General features: G+C 37.9%; 4 protein-coding genes and 3 pseudogenes across 5 annotated transcripts in view; 1 reads left to right on the plus strand and 6 right to left on the minus strand.

The window, feature by feature from the left end:
* The window catches only part of LOC104704215, a 4,716-nt gene extending 4,296 nt beyond the window's left edge, over nucleotides 1-420 (plus strand). The window contains exon 5 of the mRNA XM_019226968.1: nucleotides 413-420. Coding sequence (XP_019082513.1) covers nucleotides 413-420 — 8 coding nt within the window. The remainder of the gene's footprint in view (nucleotides 1-412) is intronic.
* LOC104699996 (F-box/LRR-repeat protein At3g59190-like) lies at nucleotides 1,128-3,502 on the minus strand. The gene is made up of 4 exons (XM_010415436.2): nucleotides 3,322-3,502; nucleotides 2,251-3,231; nucleotides 1,951-2,094; nucleotides 1,128-1,857 (listed from the first exon to the last, which is right to left on the minus strand). Exons 2-4 carry the CDS (start codon nucleotides 3,220-3,222, stop codon nucleotides 1,408-1,410), a joined length of 1,566 nt encoding a protein of 521 aa, XP_010413738.1. The 5' UTR covers nucleotides 3,223-3,231; nucleotides 3,322-3,502; the 3' UTR covers nucleotides 1,128-1,407.
* LOC104699997 lies at nucleotides 3,687-5,981 on the minus strand (annotated as a pseudogene).
* On the minus strand, nucleotides 6,115-8,569 carry LOC104699998 (annotated as a pseudogene).
* Nucleotides 8,958-11,154, minus strand: LOC104699999 (annotated as a pseudogene).
* On the minus strand, nucleotides 11,563-13,668 carry LOC104700000 (putative F-box/LRR-repeat protein At3g59170). The gene is made up of 4 exons (XM_010415440.2): nucleotides 13,583-13,668; nucleotides 12,406-13,456; nucleotides 12,143-12,283; nucleotides 11,563-12,049 (listed from the first exon to the last, which is right to left on the minus strand). Exons 2-4 carry the CDS (start codon nucleotides 13,420-13,422, stop codon nucleotides 11,792-11,794), a joined length of 1,416 nt encoding a protein of 471 aa, XP_010413742.1. The 5' UTR covers nucleotides 13,423-13,456; nucleotides 13,583-13,668; the 3' UTR covers nucleotides 11,563-11,791.
* On the minus strand, nucleotides 13,765-15,568 carry LOC104704217 (F-box protein At3g59150-like). Of its 2 annotated transcripts, XM_019227392.1 has the most exons (4): nucleotides 15,103-15,568; nucleotides 14,503-14,883; nucleotides 14,258-14,413; nucleotides 13,765-14,180 (listed from the first exon to the last, which is right to left on the minus strand). In XM_019227392.1, exons 1-4 carry the CDS (start codon nucleotides 15,451-15,453, stop codon nucleotides 13,869-13,871), a joined length of 1,200 nt encoding a protein of 399 aa, XP_019082937.1. In that variant the 5' UTR covers nucleotides 15,454-15,568; the 3' UTR covers nucleotides 13,765-13,868. The 2 variants fall into 2 exon arrangements, with proteins under 2 accessions (XP_019082937.1, XP_010418642.2); XM_010420340.2 differs by having other exon boundaries at nucleotides 14,503-15,567.

Raw genomic sequence — 15,773 nt, forward strand, 5'->3', positions numbered from 1 at the left:
TTTTCCCCCAAATCAAAACGACGTCGTTTTGAGTTTGATTCCAAAAACTCTTGCCACATCATTGCTTATGTGTCATACGAATCACTCATATTTAACGGTTGACTAACAGTTTTTGTGTCAATGTAGTATTATCGATAACGCTTCAAAGTTTGGGTAATAATTTTGAATTTTATTGGCATTCCGGTTGGATAATACACTTCTCTTTTGTTTAGGTAAAAATATACACTTTACAAATAGTACGGGTAGAAATATACCCTTTTCCCCACAATATACTAACCAGTATAAAAGACTTTGCTCTAAAAAAAAATGGATTCTCAAATAGCCATATATATATATATATATAGTTAAATTTCAAAAAAAGATATAAACAACATTATTGTACCTTGTTAAATAAGTCTATAATTTTTTGAAGATCTCTAATCTGCTTCTTGGGATTGCCCGAGTTGAAGAAACCCGTTCCTCTCCGACCATAACAAATTTTGCATCCAACCAACTAAAAAAAGAAAAAAAAATCAAAACTTTGACCCAATCAAATCAATCAATCTGTCTGAAAAAAAAGTTAGGGTTTTTTTTTTTTTGGCAAACAAAAATTAGGGTTTTTATATGGTTCCATCTCTATATATAACTACACAAATCCAAAGACCAAAGTAAATCACAAAACCCTTACATATGCTGAAGCAATTTAGATCTGAGCCTGGATGGGAGTGTTCTGAAAGAAGGTACATAATCATCAAGAGAAGGGCTTCTTCTTGTTTCCTCCATCGGTTATGATTTCCTACTAATCCCACCACTAAATGATCAAAGAAAGAGAGAGAGAAGTTATAGTTATTCCGGAAAAAGAAGTTATATTTAAGCAGAATTTTTATAATTCTCAAAATAAAAAATGTCAACTATTTTTATTTTGGAAAATAAGCTACATCATTGTTTTCTTCACTTTTTCCTGTTTTCCAAAAATATGTTTTGAAGAAGAAGTTATAGAAAAAATAAATAAATATAATCTTTGTTTTCCTTATAAGTCTTTATTAATTTGAGCAAATATATAGTATATATCAAACACTCTACTAAGCACATCGGTTAACTAAGAGTTGCTTGGAGCAACTTTAACACTGAAGCCTTACGAAAATATGTGAACCAAAAAGTAGAATGCATATTTTAGAAGCTTAAACAGTAAGACAGAGCATAAATACAACAAGTCTTTCAATGACAAAAACAGAAGAAGCTTGCTTAGAGTTTTAGCAAACTATACAAAAAAAACTTTCTTCTAGGCAAGACAAGTCCCATGGTTTACGCATATCACCAACATGGATAACCAGAAAATGAACATCGACAAGCTGAAAGGGCAGAGACAAGACAGGAAATAACTACCAATGCTTTGATAAACTTCTCTGAGACAAAGCATGATGATCTTCAAACCGGGAAGGTGTTTTTGAAGAAGACGAGTCCACTTGTAGATGATGAAGAGTGCACAGTAAATGAGTAGCTGATGTTATCAGAGATTATTTGGATCTCGCATTTGGTTGAGGCTACTTTTTTAAGCATCTGAAGGTCGGTTGATACTATTTTCAGATCATCATCAAATGGAGTGTCATAGTATAATATCACTTGTTCAAGATTTGGCATTGCCTCCAAAAAGTGCTTGATAAGATCCGTCTGCCTATCCATGTCATCTTTGTAATTAGAGATTTCTCCAAACTTCAGTACCTTCAGTATCTTCACTGGACTTGATGATAGCCAAAGTGGAGTGCCGTACCATGGTTTGCACTGACACGTGTCACCTTGATCGCTAAAACATTCGTTTGTGTCCTTGAAGCGGTAATCCGTGTCAAAACATTGATTTAAATCTCCGTAATGGAGTCCCTGAAGTATATATAACAAAGAAAATGATTTTTCTAGAAGTGTGTTTGAAAAGAAATGTGTCAGCTGATGCAAGAAAAAGATATGTGATGTTACTTTGAAGACGAGGGTTTCTAGATTTGGAGAGTTCTCAAGTATTTTCGGCATTGATTCCCAGTCCACCATTTGGTCAGTTTCAATTGTTAAATGAATCAGGTTGTTGAAGACTGGTATTGCCTTTTTACAGCAAAAAGTAAGGACCTGAAAGAAAGAAAAAAAGATCATCAGTATTCAATTCATTTGCAATCATCAACTCGAATATAACTAATGGAACTACTGGTTCGAAAATAGGCTTCATTCAGAGGTTTAATTAAAGAAATACAAATATGAAGATAAAGATGGGATTCATATGCAAACCTCAAGAGCCTCGGACGATAAGTAAAGGATTTTAACATTGCATATTCCCTTGAAAAAAACGGCTGCATTTGCGCCCTTACATCTTTTATAACCACGATGACTATGTACAAAATCTCTTGCGTCCCAGACCTGATCATCTGTCATTCGAATGCCTACGCTAGCTTCGACAAGCGAATCAAAATTGGCTTCTGGATACTTGGCCGCAACAGTATCAGTAAACTCTAAATAGACAAGGTTTGGAGTGTTGAATGATACACTCTTTGGATTCTCATCAATGTTCTGGCAATCAATCGTTACCCTCTTGAGAGATGGGTTGGAGACAGAGCAATATTCCCAGTAATCCCACATCATTTTAATCATAACTAACTCCTCAAGGGCGTGACAACCAGAAATCATCTTGGCAAATTTAGGACCACCCTCATCACCGAACGAAACATCACTAAAATGCAAAGTCTTAAGCTTTGGAAGAGAAACCTCACCAACATCAATAGTGAACTCATCTGTACCTGCTAGTTTAAGCGAAACCAATGTCTTGCTCATCAAGACCTTTGGAGGCAACGGATACTCATATTCCGAAGCTATGAACAGATCAAGCTCTTGGACACCACGGTCCAACACATTGAGTACCCAACCATTGACACGAGATGGATCAGAACCAATTTTACACTTGAGAGAGAACTTTTTTAACGGAGCTGTCCCTTGCAAAGCCAACACTCTATCCACAAAAAGCTTGAAACTTTTACGCATCTCAAGCCTTTTTCGTCTACCCATTGTGGGACGGTCGTCATAGATGGTGTTATCAAAATCAAGATTAGGCACAAAAGCTAAAAGATACCTCCACCTTTTTGCGAGAACCGATGTGGAAGCAGCCTCTGTTGTGGGAAGGAAGGACAAGACATGACAAAGAAGAGCGTCTGGTAGATTGCTGATCAAATCTTTGGAACCAATGTCCATCTTTTTCGAATTCATCATATATTTCACCTGGACGATGATTAGTCAGAAGCTAACACACAACTAATTTTGGGAAAACGAAGGCACAGGTTTGACAGGAAGAAGAAATTGGGAACTTACTCGGGAATAAAAGCCAGCAGTAAGGATTTAGAATCAGATGTTGAGTGGTAGAGGTAACACTGGAAGAGCAGATTAGGGTTTACACTTTTTGGAACCGTCGCCGAGACCCGAGAGTGAGTACTGTGGCGGGACGGGTGAGTTCCGATGCTGACAAGTGATAATTTTCTCTAATTTTTATTATTTTTGGCCAATCAATCACTAATTTGTTGTGTTCTTTTAGGCTAATAAATTCATTATATCTTTTCCTAATGGGCTACGATTGTTACAAAGTATGGGCCTGAGTTTATGTCTTTTTCTTAATGGGCTATGATTAGTCTCACTCACCAACATCCTGATTAAATTGGTAAATGAGGGCATATGAAAAATTCAGAAAGACTGTTAGATAAAAACAGAACCGAGACCAAACTACTACATACCACCTGTTATTGTTGTTTTAAGCTAAAACTTAAACAAACCAAAGCTTTGCTAATCTTCTCTGAGATGGAAAGAGGAACAATAATTAGACCGGAAAGGTATTTTTAAGGAAGAAGAGTCCACTTTTTGAGGAGGAAGAGTGCAGAGTAGATGAGAAGCTAATGTTATCAGAGATTACTTGGATCTTGCATTTAGGGGAGGCTAGGTTTTCAAGCAGTTGAAGTACGCCTGATACCATACTCACATCTTCATCATATGGAGTATTATAGTATAATATCACTTGTTCGAGATTCGGCATTATCTCCAAGAAGTACTTGATCACCTCCAGTTGTCTATCTATGTCATCTTCGTAACTAAACATTTCTCCAAACTTGAGTACCTTTAGCATCTTCACCGGACTTAATGAGAGGCAAGTAGGAGTGCCTTCCCAAGGTGTTCCAACGCAATTGCCCTCATGGTTCTCCCAACATTTGTTTCCATCTTTGAAACAGTATCTCACATCCTCACTCTGATTTGTATCTTTGTAATGGAGTCCCTGAATTATAATAAACGAAATGAGAATTTTAGAATATAATTGTGTTGGAAAAAAATTGTGTTAATGCAAACGAAGGATAAATGTATGTACTTCGAAGACAAGGGTCTCAAGATTTGGACAGTTTACGAGTAGATTCGGCAAAATTTCCCATCCTACTTTTCGGTCAGTCTCGATGGTTAAATGAATCAAGTTCTTGAAGACCGGTATTACTTTGCAGCAGATAGTAAGTACCTTAAACAAAACAAAAACCAAATCACTCTTTTGCGATCCTTAACTCAACAATATATCTTTAAGCAGTGTTTTACACCAACATACCTCAAAAGTGGCAGCAGATAAGGAAAGGATCTCAACATTGCCTATTCCCATAAAGAAACCTGTTGCATCGGATGAATCTCCTGCTGGCTCGTTCTGATACAGTGTGGTTCGAAGATCGACACTAGCTTCAACAAGCGAGTCCAAATTCACTTTTGGATACTTGATCGCAACAGTATTAGTAAATTCAAAGTAGACAAGACTTGGAGTATCAAATGAAACACTCTTTGGAATTCTCTTCAATGTAATCACAACAGAGTTTTAGTCTCTTGAGGGTTGGGCTAGACAAAGAGCAAGAATCCCATATCACACCAATCATGACTAACTCCTCTAGCAACTGACAGCCAGAAATTAGCTTTGAAAAGACAGCACCACTACCTTCGAATGTAACATCATCAAGATACAAAGTCTTGAGCTTTGGAAGAAAAAACTCTCCCACATCAGGGGTGAAGTAGTCTGTACCTTCTACTTTCAGCCGAACCAATGTCTTGCTGATCAAGACCTTTGAAGGCAGGGGATAACCATAGTCTGGAGAGATGTATAGATCAAGATCAACAACACCAAGCTCCAACGCATTGGTTATCCAGCCATCAACACTAGATGGATCAGAATCAGTTTCACAAATTAGAGAGAATTTGTTTAACGGAGCATTCCCTTGCAAAGCCATTATTCTATCAACAAAAACCTTAAAACTTTGACGCATCTGTAGCCTTTTTCTTCTACCCATTTCAAGATTGTCATAGATGGAGTTATCAAAATCCAGATTTGGCACAAAAGCCAACAGATACCTCCACCTTCTCGAGAGAACTGAAGTCAAAGCAGCATCTCTTGTGGAAAGGAAGGACAAAACATGGCAGAGAAGAGCGTCTGGTAGACTACTGACTAAATCTTTGAAACCAATATCCATCTTTTTCGACGTCATTGAGACACGTCAGTAGTTAAGACCTAAAAGATGATGTTAAAAAAAATTGTGTATAAGTTGACTTAATCAGAGGTTTTTCAGAAGCAAAACTCAAAAGACAACAAACAAATACAATGTTATCAATGGCAAACCAGTCGCAAGGGTTATAGTGTTTTTGCACAGTCAAGAGGTTTCAATTCAAGCAAGAACCCTCAAAAAAAAACTACTAGAGAAAACCCAAATAAGACATTCCAAAAGCACAAATAAGAAATACTATGAAACTTACCCGAGAATCTGAGAACTGAGAACTTCCAGTGCCTCGGATTCGAGATTAAATGCTTAGAGGGAAGTGGAAGGGTCCGGTCCATGCAATCGTCATCGGGAGTGAGGTAGTAATTAGTAGTATTGGGGCGGATGGGTGAGTCCCGATGATGTCATTAATGATTAATATAACAAAATCCATCTTGGTTATTAAATTTGTTACCAATGGAACGCCGAAATACTATTCTCTGATATACTCGAGGATTACTTATACGTCATTTAATTTAAGCAATATAAAGCACATGGGACACAGGGACAGCTTGTTACCAAGTCGAAAATGCATACTATTAAGAAGTTTGAGCCAAAGACGAAGCATTTAACACAAGTCTTTAAAAATACGACCAAATACAAGAGAAGCTATGCTTGCAATAAAGTATACAACTTGGACGCATACGGATAAACACATGCAACCTACGAACCTGATGAAAGGGCACATGGCACAAATTAACAGAACAGAGACCAAACAACTCACATGCCACAGTTTTTTAAGCTAAAACTAGCAACCAAAGCTTCGCTAAACTTCTCCTGGATGAAACAATATGATCTTTAAACCGGAAAACCGTTAGTAAAGAAGACGGGTCCACCTGTTAATGAGGAAGAGTGCACAGTAGATGAGAAGCTGATATTATCAGAGATAACTTGGATCTTGCATTTGGGTGAGGCTACTTTTCCAAGAGTCTGAAGTTCTGTTGATAGTATACTCAGATCATTATCAAATGGAGTGTCAAAGTATAACGTCACTTGTTCACGATTTGGCATTGTCTCCAAGAAGTACTTAATCACCTCCGTCTGCCTATCCATGTCATCTTTGTACCTAAGGATTTCTCCAAACTTCAATACCTCTAGGATAGACCAATAGGAGTCCATTCCCAAGGTTTGCAGACACACCTTTCCGCATCCTCTTCAAAACATTTGTTTGCGTCTTTAAAGCGGTATCCCTCGTCCCAACATTGATTTGTATCTCTGTAATGAAGTCCCTGAAGTAGAATAAAGGAAGTACTTTTTTTAGAATTTACATGTGTATGAAAATAATGTGGCAGCTGATGAAGGAAAGAGATATGTGCTGGTACTTTGAAGACAATGGTTTCCAGATTTGGACAGTTCTCGAGTAGATTCGGCAATGATCCCCATCTTACATCTCTGTCAGTCTCAATAGTTAAGTGAGTCAAATTGTTGAAGACCGGTATTGTTTTGCAGCAGAAATTAAGCACCTGCAGCAAAAATGAAATCAACTAGAATATCACTCAATTGCAATAATTAACTCAATATACATGATGGAACTAAACATGGTTCGAATATAGGCCACAGTAAATAGTTTGATTCTTGCAAATTACCAAACTGAACAAAGGAATCTAAGGTCTGTTTGCCTTTGTTTACTTTCGGAGAAACAAAAATATGAAGATAAAGATGGGACTGATATGCAAACCTCAAGAGTGTTGGATGATAAGTACAGGATCTTAACATTGCTGATACCCATAAGAAAATCAGTTGCATTTCCCACCATTTCTTCTTCCACACCATCTACTGAATCTCTTGCCTTAATGCTTTGATAAGGTGTCAGTCGAAGACCGAGCCTGGCTTCAACAAGCGAATCCAAATTCACTTTTGGATACTTGATCGCAACAACATCAGTAAATTCCAAGTATACAAGATTTGGAGTATCAAATGATACACTCAGCGGATTCTGATCAATTACCTCGCAACAAATTGTTGCGCTCTTGAGGGTTGGGTTAGAGACAGAGCAAAAGTCCCCACATCAAATCAATCATAACTAACTCCTCAAGGACATGACAACCAGAAATGAGCTTGGCACACGCAACACCACTATCTTCAAACAAAACGAAACCATGAAGAAACAAAGTCTTAAGCTTCGGAAGAAGAACTTCTTGCACATCAATGATCAACTCACCTTCACCTCCTAGTCCTACTTTCATTCCTAGTTTCAGCCTAACCAATGTCTTGCTCGTGAAGACCTTTGAAGGCAGCTTATAATCACATTCCGAAGAGATGTTAAGATCAAGATCTAGAACACCACGATCCAACACATTGAAAATCCAACGATCGACACAAGCTGAATCACAGCGAACTTTGCACTTAAGAGAGAATTTGTTTAACGGAGCATTCCCTTGCAAAGCCATTACTCTATCAACAAACACCTTAAATCTTTTATGTATCCATTCCCTTTTCGTTTCTCCACTTTACGACGCTTGAAGATGGAGCTATCAAAATCCAGATTTGGTACAAAACCCAACAAAAAGCGCCACCTTTTGGAGAGAACTGGAGTCAAAGCAGCGTCCTTTGTGGAAAGAAAAGACAATATGTGGCAAACAAGAGCATCCGGTAGGTTGCTGATCAAATCAGTCGAACCCATATCCATCTTTTTCGAATTCATGAATACCTCCTGCACAATGATGTGAGCAAGCTTGCGTAAGTAATTCAATCAAGAATTTTTTCGAAGCTAAAACTCAAAACACAACAAATGCAATGTCCTCAATCAATATTTCAAAGTATCACCAACAAAGATAATAATCAAACAGGAACCCACAAAAACAAAAAACAAAAAATCAGACACTGCAAAGCACAGAGAATTAGATGAAGAACTGGGAAACTTACTCCAGAATAAAAGCAGAAATTAGGAACATTCAGCACTAAGGATTCCCAGATGTTGAATGCTAGAGAAGGAAGTGGAAAAGTAAATTAGGGCTCATGCAATCGTCGCCGTGAGAGTGAGTGATGTAGTAGGATAAGTGAGTCACGGCACGGCGGCGTTTGTTCTTAATAAAATTTGTTTTTTCGTCGAACTGTTCTAATTACTTTTAGTTACGGCGAGTGAACTTAAATGGGCTATGATCTGTTACAAATTATGGGCCTGGCTTTACTATCTCTTTGTCCGCATGGGCTATGATGCTAGCTAGGATTATTGATTGAGATTACTCTCTCTTCTTTAATTTATTTTATTTATTAAAAACACAATACAAAAATCAATTAGATTATCCACTCAATTTTAATCTGTGTAATATTCTTAATCCTTCCATGTGATCATCAATAGATAACTCATTAAGGTAACTACAATGACAATTGACAAAGCTAGGTCGGTCTCATGTTTACATTTCTTTTCCAAAAAAACTGTTTAACATAACATACGAACTGAAACGAACAAAACATGGAGTTAAACATTGTCAGCCAAAAAGGACAAATCCTAAAACAGAAACACATGTCTTTAGAACAAAATAAAGCCGAAACAAGAGAAGTTCAAATTAGCAACTATATAGGTTACTCCCAAAGCTTTGTTAATCTTCTCTAAGATAAAGGAGGATACTCTTTAAACCGGAAAGGGACTCCTAAAGAAGAGGAGCCCATTTGCCGATAAGGTGGATGACAAGCTGAGGTTGTCAGAGATTACTTGAACTATGCACTTGGATGAAGCTATTTTAGAAACTAGCCTCTCAAGTCCACTTGAAACTTCAATCACATCTTCATCAACTGGTGTATCGTAGTACAATATCATCTGTTCAAGATTTGGCATTGTCTCCAAGAAATACTTGATCTGCCTTATCTCTATGCCATCATAGTAATGACCAATTTTCACCAAAATTCAGTATCTTTAGAACCTTCACCGTACTTGAAGATAAGCAACTAGGAATCCCCTCCTCATCACAAGGTTTGCACAAGCACACGTCTCCACATCTATCCATGGCTTTATGGACGAGTCCCTGAAACATAGTGGACACATCTCAAAACTTTCAAAAAAGGAGTCAAGTGAACAGATGCTTTTAAAGAGTTTGTTTTCATACTTGGAAGACAAGCGTTTCCAGATTTGGGGAATTCTTGAGCAAGGCCGGTAATGACTGCCATCCTACTTCTGGATTACTCTCAATAGTTAAATGAGTCAGGTTGTTGAAAAGCGGTATCGCTTCACAACTGTAAGTAAGTACCTGAAACAAAACCATATTAACTACATCATTATCACTCCACTGCAATCACTAACTCAAATCCTTACGCAATGTTAAAAAGATTCGAGGCTATTTGTCTTCTTCTAAGTAGCATTAATTTAAAGACTAGAAGGAAGAATGAAATACTAACCCGAAGAGTATTGGCAGACAAAGAAAGGATCTTCACATTGCATATTCCCATTATAAACTCTGTTGCATTGCCAATCAAATCATTTTCCCCATAACCCTCAGAGTAATGTATCTGTAAATCTGCAAAAGTTGCCTCCTCCAAAAAATCTGTCAAACCCATCTGCTCTTCTGACATCCGCAGATCAATATCAGCTTCAACAAGCGAATTAAAATTCACTTTTGGATACTTGTCCGCAATAGTATCAGTAAACTTCAAGTAGACAAGATTGGGAGTATCCAAGGACACACTCTTTGGATTCTCATCTCGCTCTTCCCAGAAAAACCTTAGTCTCTTTAGTGTAGTGGTAGACACAGAAGCAAAATCCCATATAAACCAAGATATATCATCCAGAACTAGATCCTCAAGTACGTGACAACCAGAAAGAAGCTTGCTAAGCCCAATACCATGCTTTTCAAAGTGGACTGGGTGAATATAGAGAGTCTGAAGCTTAGGGAGATGAACATCTTCAACATCCAAGGTGGGACTATATCCAAAATTTAATTTCAGCTTAACCAGTGTCTTGCTCAAGAAGATCTTGGAAGTAAGCAGAAATTCTGATTCCAACCAAATGTCTAGATCAAGATCGGACACACCGCGTTCCAACACATTGTCTATCCAAGAATTGATATGGACTGGATCAACACCATCTCTGACCTTTAGAGAGAACTTGTGTAGTGGAGAATTGCCTTGCAATGACAATACTCTGTCCACAAAATCCATAAAACTTGTAGAAACCTTATTCGTTCTTTCATCAAACATTTCCATGACTTTGTCTCTAGGACTAGTAGGAAATTTTCTCTCTTCCCTAGGATTCACATAGACAGAGTCATCGAAATCAAGATTAGGGACATTAGCAAAGAGATACCGCCATTTTTTGGAGAGAACCGAAGTAGAAGCAGCTTCTTTAGTGGGAAGGAAAGACAAGATGTGGCAACAAAGAGCTTCTGGTAAACCGCTGATTACATCTCTAGGACCACCACGACTCATCTTTTTCAACAGCAACACTGAGTGAGTGACAACCTGAAAACCAAAAACACGAGAGCTCGATTTAATAGCAAATTTAAACAGAAGAATCAAAAGAATATATTGGAACGTAGTTGGAGATAAAATAAAGCAAAGCCTACCAAAATCACTCTCAACTGTTGTAGAGATTTAGGGTTTCGGCGACTGTCTTGGTACTTGGTAGGCAAGAGGGAAGAAAAAAGAGTGAGTTCTTTAAGAAGTCTTTTCAAGTGACATGTCAAGAAGTCTAAAAAGACTTTGTAAGATATTTTGAATCCCGTTATTTAGATTAAACTATAATTTACTTACAAAAGTTTTTGACAACTGTTGTTGACTCATCTTAATGGTTAATTTATTATTATTATAAAGAAGGTTTTGTTTTCACTTGGAAACACTCCAAATGATTTCATTATGAAACATATTGAAACATATGCTGAATAAATGCAAGTCATTATCTATCAAGATTTGTGATCTCATCATAGTTCTCGTAGAAGAAAACGACTGGTGAGATTACTTATGGCAAGGTAGGTCTTTTTGTTTTACTTTTGTTTTTCCCCTGCACTAGAACTAAATTAGCAATACAGAGGAAAAAACTGAAACAAGCAAAATACGAAAGTTATCATTGTCGGCCAAAACTAAAACATGTATTTAGAAACTTTGATGCTAAAACGAAAGAAGGAAGAACCTGTACTAGTCTTGGTAAGAGTATATATATCTTTCAGCAAGTGTATATGAAGAACTTGTAGACACATCCATATATGGTTTTGATATAACCACAAAGTCAGAAACTATAAATGTTCTCCTAAAGAAGAGGACCTCCCTCATTTCGTCAATACCCAAGTGGCAACTGTAGATGATACGAATCAGAGGTTACTAGGGATAAGGTGGATCTTGCACTTTGGTGAAGCTAACCTACTAAGCATCTGAAGTTGCGATGACACTTTCACTCCATAGTATAAAACCAGTTGTTGAACATTTGGCATTGTCTCCAAAAAGTGCTTGACCTTCTCTATTTTCTTTTCTATTTTTTCAGCATCACTGATGAATATCTTTAGCACTTTCACCGAACTTGATGATATAGCAACGTCCTCCTCCTCCTCTGTCTCTATGTGAAGGAGGTCCTGAAACATAAAAAGGATAGGTTTCAACGTTAAGTTGCATTAGTCATTGTGTTTGTTTGCACGATGCTTTAAAGTGTTTTAGCTCACTCATACTTGGAAGACGAGAGTTTCGAGTTTTGGAGAATTCTTGAGCAGCTTTGGTAATGGTTTCAGACCAACTTTGGGGTTACTCTCGATAGTTAAATGAGTCAGGTTGTTGAATACTGGTATTGGTTTGCAACAATACGTGAGTACCTGAAACCAAAACCACCATCTCATTATCAGCTAAGTTATCATCACTCAGTAGCAATCATAGGGTCAAATCCTTATAAAGAATGAGAAAGATTAAAGAAAGATGAGAACTGAATAATACACACCTCGAGAGAGTCGGAAGATAGGTAGAGGACTCGAACATTGCTGATACCAACTAGAAAAGCTGCTGCATTGCCAACCATATAGTTTTCCTCATTGTCTACGAAACCTACTGCTTCTATCTGATCATCTGTCATCCAAATATCGATTTTGGCTTCAACAAGCGAATCAAAATTCACTTTCGGATACGTGGTGGCTATGGCTTCAGCATATTCCAAGTAGACAAGATTTGGAGTATCAAAAGACGCACTATTTGGATTTTCACCGTGGGGATCCCAAAACTTGACGTTCTCGCAACAACTCGTCAGCCTCTTGAGAGTGGAGACAGAAACAGAGCAAGAATCCCAAAGACACGACCATATATGATCGAGAACAAGTTCTTCAAGGATGTAGCAACCAGAAAGAAGTTTGCTGAACCCAATTTCCCTATCATCAAACATAACTGACTTGAGAGAGAGAGTCTTAAGCTTTGGAAGATGAAAATCTTTCACATTAATGCAAGGGCCATCTCTAATTTCAATAGTCAGCTTAACCAGTGTCTCGCTCAAGAAGATCTTTTCAGGAAGCCGAGATCTCCAATCCTTCAAATCCACGACTAGTCGAAAATCCGATAAACCACGTACCAAGAACTTGTGAATCCAACGAATGACACTATCTCGATCAACAGGGTCATGATGATCTACCACCTTTAGAGAGAACTTGTCTAGACGAGAGTTGCCTTGTAAATCCAAGATCCTATCCACGAAATCCACAAAGCTTGTAGAAAGCTTCAACCTTTTGTTGTTAACCACGTAAACGAAACCAAACAAACCAGCCTCATGTAGAGGATTCTTAACCCTTTTACCAGGATGCAGAAAGACCGAGTCATCAAACTCAAGGTTTGGAACAAACGCAAGTAGGTTACGCCATCTTCTCGAGAGAATCGAGGTTGAAGCAGATTCTTTCGTAGTGAGGAACGACAGAACATGGCAAAGAAGTTCGTCCGGCAAATCGTTGATCATATCTTTCGAAACAGAATCCATGATTGCACCGTGAAAGATCGATACTTTTAAGAGCCTGCGCAACAGAACACACAAAAAAAGATTCCAGATTTCAATTTTGGCAATCTCAAATCGTATGGCACACACTACTACTGTACTAATCTACAAGATCAGAGAAGAAGGAATGATTACGGAAACTTACTTTATCGAATCCGACGACGATTGAGAGATTCCAAGAGCCGAATTCAGAAACTATTATCTTGCGGGAGAATTAAAAATTTTAGGGCGAGATTTTATTTGCCGAATTTTCCCAGTAATTTTGTTATTTAAATATGTAGGGTTTTAGTGTATCCCACTTATGTAGCTCTTATCTCAAAAGTTATGTAGAGATAAGACATGTAAAATATAAATGTCGAGACTATGCTTAGATAAATGTACCGATTGCTAAGATTTGTCCACCAGCTATATTTATATACAGACAACTAAATTCAAACAGTTTCCTTCATGAATTGGATCTTGCATTTGGAAGCTTTGGGAAGAAGCAAAACATCTTTCATGAGGCGACTTTTTTCTTCATCATTCACTGCTTTATGATGAACCTTAACCATTTGAAGACGCGATAATTTCCCCAAAAAATGCTTCATTTTGTTAACTTCTTGACAAGTTCCTTTATACCTTGTAATCTCTAACACCTCCACTGCAGATGATGAGAAAGAAGCAGACACATCGTCCCAGGAAAAGCAGAGACGGGAAATTGGTCTCAAATCTTCCCATCCTTTAGCAACATAGTGCACTAGACCCTGCCAAATCACGTTGGAGAAAATCTCATTGTAGATACAGAGTTAGCATACATGTATACTTCTTTTGCATAATATACCTTGATGATGAGAGTTTCCAGATTAGGAGAGTTGTTGAGCATAGATGGAAGCAATTTCCAGAAGATGAATGTTGAACCATGAGGTTTATCGCTTCCTAGAGATAAAGAACGCAAATTGTTGAACACCGGTATCATTTTACCGCGGTAATAGAGCGCCTGAAACACATGACCAAAAAATCAAATCTTTTGTAGTGTTTACTGATGACCAACAACCACAATTAAAAAAAAAAAGCAAGAAGACTGACCTCTAAAGCATCCGGAGATAAGCAGAGGATCTTGACATTTCTGATCGCCTTGAAAAAGGTTGTGACATCACCAGAAACAAAACCACTGCTATTTGGTTTGCGCATGATTTGAAAAGCTGTCAAATTAAAATCAATCTTAGCTTCAACAAGGCTGTCCAATTTCAGATTTTCATACTTGTCCGCAACCACATCAGTATACTCCAAGTAAACAAGACTCGGAGTATCAAACGAAACACAAGGCTTAGGAGCACAGCAATCAGAATCCCTTCTATATACAAGACTCTTGAGCGTTCGAGTAGAAGAAGCAGACCCATTCCAAAACTTCCACTCGTTCGATTCATGAATCCGCAGGCTTTGAAGCGAAGGAAAAGCTAATAGAATCTGTTTAAACCCATCCTTATCATCATCACGAAACTCAACTAAATCAAGAACAAGGGAATTAAGCGTTGGAGAAACAACATCTGAAGGAAACTGAGCAAGACGGATCATTGTTCCGATTCTAAGGTTTACCAAAGTCTTGCTCCTAAAGACATTAAACGGCAATTGAAAGATTCCAAAATCAATGCGTAGAGAAAGATCCAAGACACCAAGATCCCTTACAGTTGTTAGTATCCACTTGGTTATGCAATCTGGTGCAACACCTCCTTGACGACACTTGAGAGACACTCTTTGAACAGGGGATGAAGTCTCGACTCGTAGAGACAGTAACCTATCCACGAAAGCCTTGAAAAAAACATTTTTTCGTCGACCCTTTTGGGGATTCAGAAACACGGTGTCGTCGAAATCGAATATAGGTATTGATAGAAGCAGATTAGACCAGCGCTTTGAGAGAACCGATGTTAAAGCAGCCTCCTTTGTCGAAAGGGAAGATAAGATTCGGCAGAGAAGATCGTCTGGTAAATTGCTAATCGCATCTCCACAACTTGGTTTCGCTTTTTTAGTAGCTTCCATGAGAATGAGATTAGGGTTTTCGAAACCCCCGAGAAGTGGACAATTGGATCCGATCACAGAATTCGCAATTCTTGAGAGAGAGGGGAGGAGACGATGAACAAACAATTCAGCAATTCTCGGATTAAACCGGTTTAGATGATTTAAACCGGTTCTCATAAGAATCGGTAGAAATGGGTCTGAGCCCGTTTCTTTGGGCCTATAAGGTAATTGATCTTTAACCAAATTCGAAAAGTTGACCCAAGAAAGAAAAAGATTCTTCGTTAAGATTGCTCTTGGATACAATCTTAGGGGAGGTATTGGTTTAGGATTTAGAAAAATTT

The sequence above is a fragment of the Camelina sativa genome, chromosome 7 (genome assembly GCF_000633955.1).
Source record: "Camelina sativa cultivar DH55 chromosome 7, Cs, whole genome shotgun sequence".
NCBI classification, from domain to species: Eukaryota; Viridiplantae; Streptophyta; class Magnoliopsida; order Brassicales; family Brassicaceae; genus Camelina; species Camelina sativa.

Excerpts from the sequence above, each read along its gene's own strand:
- LOC104700000 (XM_010415440.2), bottom strand. The coding sequence starts at position 13,422 with ATGGATTCTGTTTCGAAAGATATGATCAACGATTTGCCGGACGAACTT. Across the intron at positions 12,284-12,405 it reads TATCTTCCGACTCTCTCGAG|GTACTCACGTATTGTTGCAA; the intron begins GTGTGTATTATT and ends TTTTGGTTTCAG. Across the intron at positions 12,050-12,142 it reads TCGAAACTCTCGTCTTCCAA|GACCTCCTTCACATAGAGAC; the intron begins GTATGAGTGAGC and ends TTTATGTTTCAG.
- LOC104699996 (XM_010415436.2), bottom strand. The coding sequence starts at position 3,222 with ATGATGAATTCGAAAAAGATGGACATTGGTTCCAAAGATTTGATCAGC. Across the intron at positions 2,095-2,250 it reads TATCGTCCGAGGCTCTTGAG|GTCCTTACTTTTTGCTGTAA; the intron begins GTTTGCATATGA and ends TCTTTCTTTCAG. Across the intron at positions 1,858-1,950 it reads TAGAAACCCTCGTCTTCAAA|GGACTCCATTACGGAGATTT; the intron begins GTAACATCACAT and ends TATATACTTCAG.
- LOC104704217 (XM_010420340.2), bottom strand. The coding sequence starts at position 15,453 with ATGGAAGCTACTAAAAAAGCGAAACCAAGTTGTGGAGATGCGATTAGC. Across the intron at positions 14,414-14,502 it reads TATCTCCGGATGCTTTAGAG|GCGCTCTATTACCGCGGTAA; the intron begins GTCAGTCTTCTT and ends CATGTGTTTCAG. Across the intron at positions 14,181-14,257 it reads TGGAAACTCTCATCATCAAG|GGTCTAGTGCACTATGTTGC; the intron begins GTATATTATGCA and ends GTGATTTGGCAG.